This window comes from Merops nubicus, unplaced genomic scaffold (assembly GCF_000691845.1).
Source record: "Merops nubicus isolate BGI_N331 unplaced genomic scaffold, ASM69184v1 scaffold1123, whole genome shotgun sequence".
Classification (NCBI taxonomy): Eukaryota; Metazoa; Chordata; class Aves; order Coraciiformes; family Meropidae; genus Merops; species Merops nubicus.
In genome coordinates, this window is record NW_008596686.1 from 4,991 (window position 1) to 9,625 (window position 4,635).

The window sequence follows — 4,635 nt, forward strand, 5'->3', positions numbered from 1 at the left end:
GCACTATAACATTACCTACATTGTCTTTTGCTGAACTAGGTTCTTGGACACTCTAAGAACACTCTAGCTTTGTGGAAATTTAACCAGTCAGTGTTGAAAAGGCACAGTATTTTTGTGCTCTGAGACCTCTAGCAACAATGTTTTTTCACCAGCCTGAAAGTTAGGAACTGCTGTTAGGAAACAGCAAACAGTCTGCCCAGAAAATTCGCCAGTACCTGACTGGCCACTTACATTAGAACCCACCAAATTTTATTGATTCTTCTGCCACATACACCCTGCAAATCTATAACAAGAGTTTGCTTTTATGGCAAGAGGAAAAGAGGTAAAGTTACTCTTATACCCAGGGATGGTGTAATAGTGATGCAAGCTATTCATTATTAAAATCCTCACAAAGCTGTCCATCTCTGTGGTAGTTTCTGTTCCATGGTATTACATGAATGGGAAAGTTATTTTTCACATATGAGAGAAGCTGTCATACATGAAGAAAACTAACCTTGGTCCACTTGTCCAGCTTCCTAAGGACAGCATATTGGAAAGATAACCACTGATCATTAAAAAAAAAAAGCAATGTAAAAGTTAACAAAAATAATTGAGCATTTAATTCCTAAACCTGCACAGTGTGGTTATTTGTCCTACTCATCCACCTTTTCATTCTGCATCCACTAATTGTCGAGTCTTTAAGTCTTCAGCTTGTTCATGATCTTCCTTATCTACATCATCTACTTGATTAGTTTCCTTTTTTTCTGCTTCTCCTTGATCAACACTTTCATATTCTACTTGTTCCAGGTCTGTTCCATCTATAAGTTCTGCCTGTACTTCTTCCATCTTTGTTTGATTTACATGCTCAATATGTAACTGCTTCACATGAACTTCAGCACCTTGTTCAGCCTGAATGTGTTCAACTTCCAAGTAACTAATTTCCACCTGTTCTTGTAGTTCCTCCATCTGTGTGCTTTTCACTTCATTGTCCTGTATGAGATCCTGATGCAGCTGTTCCACAGTTACCTGTGCAGGATCCACTTGTACCTGAATTACTGGTAGGACATGGACTTGCTCCACTTGTTCTATTATAGTCATTGATGTTACTGGTTCAGTTTCCACAACTTCCACTGGTGGAAGAACCTCTTCAGTCACTATTTGTTCTGAAATATTATGCATGTCTTTGAGATGCCTTCTCAGCTCACTGCGTTGCATAAACCACAAATCACATAAGGTACAGTGGTTGGGTTTGTCACCGGTGTGTATTACCAAGTGATCTTTAAATTGGTCCCAGCTGTTAAACACACTGTTACAAACCTGAAACAAGATACAGTATGTTAAACACTGCCAAAAGAAATATGACAAAGTATAGTGCCTATTCCAGATGGTGGCTTCACATAGTGTAGCTTCTTGCTGCTTGGATTAAAAAAAACCAACCCAACAAACATGTACATGCACCAGAAGTACTCATCAAGCAAGGGCAATTTTGTTTTCTGTTCTTTGTTCAGTGAGCCAAGATTTTATTTATTCAACACTATTCAAATTTAGTTCTAAAGAGAAAAAAAATTAAGAAAAATGTATCCAAGTATTGATGTAGTTTCTGCAGGCTGAAATAATACTAACCCACATTCACAATATATGTAACAGAGAAAGCTGTGATGAGGTAAAGCAATTAAACCAAAGGGTCACAACGACAAAACAGTATCTTCAATGAAGCAACTAGGTACAATTCTGTTATACAGTAGTGCTCATGTTCAGAACAAATTTATCTTTAAGACAAAGGTATGCTCCCAAGAATTAACTTCAGACTAGGATAACAACTAAACAGTGCAACAGCACTGGTGAAACTTTTAATTAAATTATTTGATTAGCAACACATGGAATTCATTCATCTCCTGCAGTATTTGCTGCTTTCTGCAGATAATATCACTCTGTTTTTTGAACAAATAAAGTCAATATCCAGCAGTTTTCTTTAATACACAACCCAATTTAACCTCAAACCACAACCATTCTGTGAAGTGAATAAGGAGAGAGCCTTAGGAGTATGGAGAGGGGGAAGTGTGTCCTTACTTGAGATTGTCACAGCAGTGGAAGAGTAAAACAGCAAATAAAAATGCTACAAACAAACTCAGCTCTCATATTCTCTAGGTTTTCAGAATCAAATTTTAAAAGCTAAGTAACATTGTTCTGAACAAGTGTGATGGTTTAGGCCCAGGCAGGAGCCGGGCACCACATGGCCACACGCTCACCCCCCACTCCCCACACAGGAGGGAGAAAAGGGAGAAAAACACAAACCCCCGTGGGTTGAGATAAGGAGAATTTAATACAACAACACAGAAGGAACAGTAAACAACAGCAGTAACAATAGGTAGAACAACATATAACAAAGGGTACAAAGGAAAGAGATCACCGCAGGGGCTCTGGACAGCAACCGCGACTCTCACCCCCCGGCCCCAGAAACCGCCCTGGCCTCAGACCGGCAGTCCCTAGCCCACCCGGCCCCGCTGCTATGGGCATGATGTCAGCATGGAAGGAAATAACCCCCTGGCTGGTCCAGCTGTCTGCCCCAGCTAGAGCTCCCCCACCGGCGGGGGAAAACCAACCCTACCCCAGCCGAACCAGGACAGTAGCTTTTCAAATATCAGCTATGAATAGTGACCAAGTACCGTAGCTTTCCATCTACAGCATTTTTATTTGTTTAAAAAGACGTTACAGATCATCATCATTAGATAGATTGACTTTCCAGACAAATTCAATATATTGCTATTAAACAGAAGAAAAATAAAATAGGCAATAAAATAGTATTTTGTAGTTTGAACTTTAGTGAAGCGTGCTCACAAGCATGAAAGGACTATGTCAGTGCATCAAGAACCTTGAAAAGGTAAGCAGAAAAATCAGTAAGATGTAGATAAACACCATACCCACAAGAATCTCTCTTATTAACAAAGAATTACGAATGCATGGAGCATGGGGAGCAAACAAGAGGAGTTAGAGATGTGTGAACACCTACAGTGCTATGATGTTATTGGCATCACTGAGACATGGTGGGATGGCTCCTATGATGAGTGTGAGAACAGAGGGATACAGTCTCTTTAGGAAAGGCAGGCAGGGGAGAAGAGAAGGGGTTGTTGCCCTTTATGTCAATGATCAGCTGGAATCCATGGAGCTTGACCTGGGGATGGATGAGGAGCTGACCAAGATCTTATGGGTCAGAGTTAAAGGGAAGGCAAGGAAATGTGATATCCTAGTGGGGGTCTGCTACAGGACACCTGACCAGGAAGGCTCAGCAGATGAGGCCCTCTATAGACAGATAGGAGCAGCTTCACATTGACAGGCCCTGGTCCTCATGGCGTGTTTCAACCACCTTGATATCAATTGGATGAGCAGCACAGCAGGGCACCAGCAATCCAAGAAGTTCTTAGAATGCATTGATGACAACGTCTTTCTCCAAGCACTAGAGGAACCAATGAGAAAAGCTGTTATGCTGGACCTTGTTCTCACCAATAAGGAGGGGCTGGTAGCTAACGTAAAGGTCAAGGGTAGCCTTGGCTGCAGTGACCATAAAATGGTGGAATTCCAGATCCTTAGGGCAACAAGGAGGGTGTGCAGCAAGCTCACTACCCTGGACTTGAGGAGAGCTGACTTTGGCCTCTTCAGTAGTACCATGGGATAAAGCCCTGGAGGGGAGAGGGGCCCAAGGAAGCTGGTCAGTATTCATGGACCACCTCCTCCAAGCCCAGGAGCAATGTGTCCCAAAAATGAGGAAGGCAGACAAGAATACTAGGAGGCCTGCAGAGATGAACACGGAACTCCTGGACACACTTAGATGCAAAAGGAGTCTACAGAGACTGAAAGCAAGGACAGGTACCTGGGGAGGAATACAAAGAAGTTGTCCAACCATCCAGGGATCAGGTTAGGAAAGCTAAAGCCCAGCTAGAATTAAATCTGGCCAAGGACATCAAGGATAACAAGAAAAACTTCTACACGACAGTGATAAAAGGAAGGATAGGAAAGATGTTGGCCCTCTCCATAAGGAAATGGGAGACCTGGTCACAAGGGATAGGGAGAAGGCTGAGGTACTCAGTGATGACTTTGCCTCAGTCTTCACCAGTGTGGCTCTAGCCACACCGCCCAAATTGCAGAAGGCAAAGGCAGGGAAGGGGAGAAGGAAGATCTGCCCACTGTAAGTGAAGACAAGGTTTGAGATCATCTAAAGAACTCGAAGATGTACAGGTCCATAGGATCCAACAAGATCCATCCATGGATCCTGAAGTAAATTTCTGTTCTGCCAATGACCAGGCCCAACAAAAATGATACCACCACCAGCAGGAAGATGAACAGATGAACCAATACACAGACTCTATTGTATACAAGAAGGACATTCCATGAATGATCGCTGGGGGTACAAACAGATCAATCAGCTGGTACATAACTGACGCTACCCCCAACAATCCCACAAAGGATGTAACTCAGCCCACAACACGTGGTACAGAGACCCGAGGTTGCCCACAGTTGGGATGGGAAACAGCAAGACCAGCAAATTAAACACACAAGAGAAAGGTGATTACATAGTGACTCTCACCCAATCAGCCCACATTCGCAAAGGTCTTAATCAGACTGGGGCCCAGCTCCAGGGAGAGTCAGGAGGACTTCCCT

General features: G+C 42.9%; 1 protein-coding gene across 1 annotated transcript; it reads right to left on the reverse strand.

Annotated features, from left to right (window-relative positions):
- Window positions 1–648: 648 nt before the first annotated feature.
- LOC103769250 (zinc finger protein 131-like) lies at window positions 649–3,327 on the reverse strand. Its single transcript, XM_008936427.1, has 2 exons — window positions 3,316–3,327; window positions 649–1,296 (listed from the first exon to the last, which is right to left on the reverse strand). The coding sequence occupies exons 1-2, from the start codon at window positions 3,325–3,327 to the stop codon at window positions 649–651; spliced, it is 660 nt and encodes a 219-aa protein (XP_008934675.1).
- Between the last annotated feature and the right edge of the window lie 1,308 nt (window positions 3,328–4,635).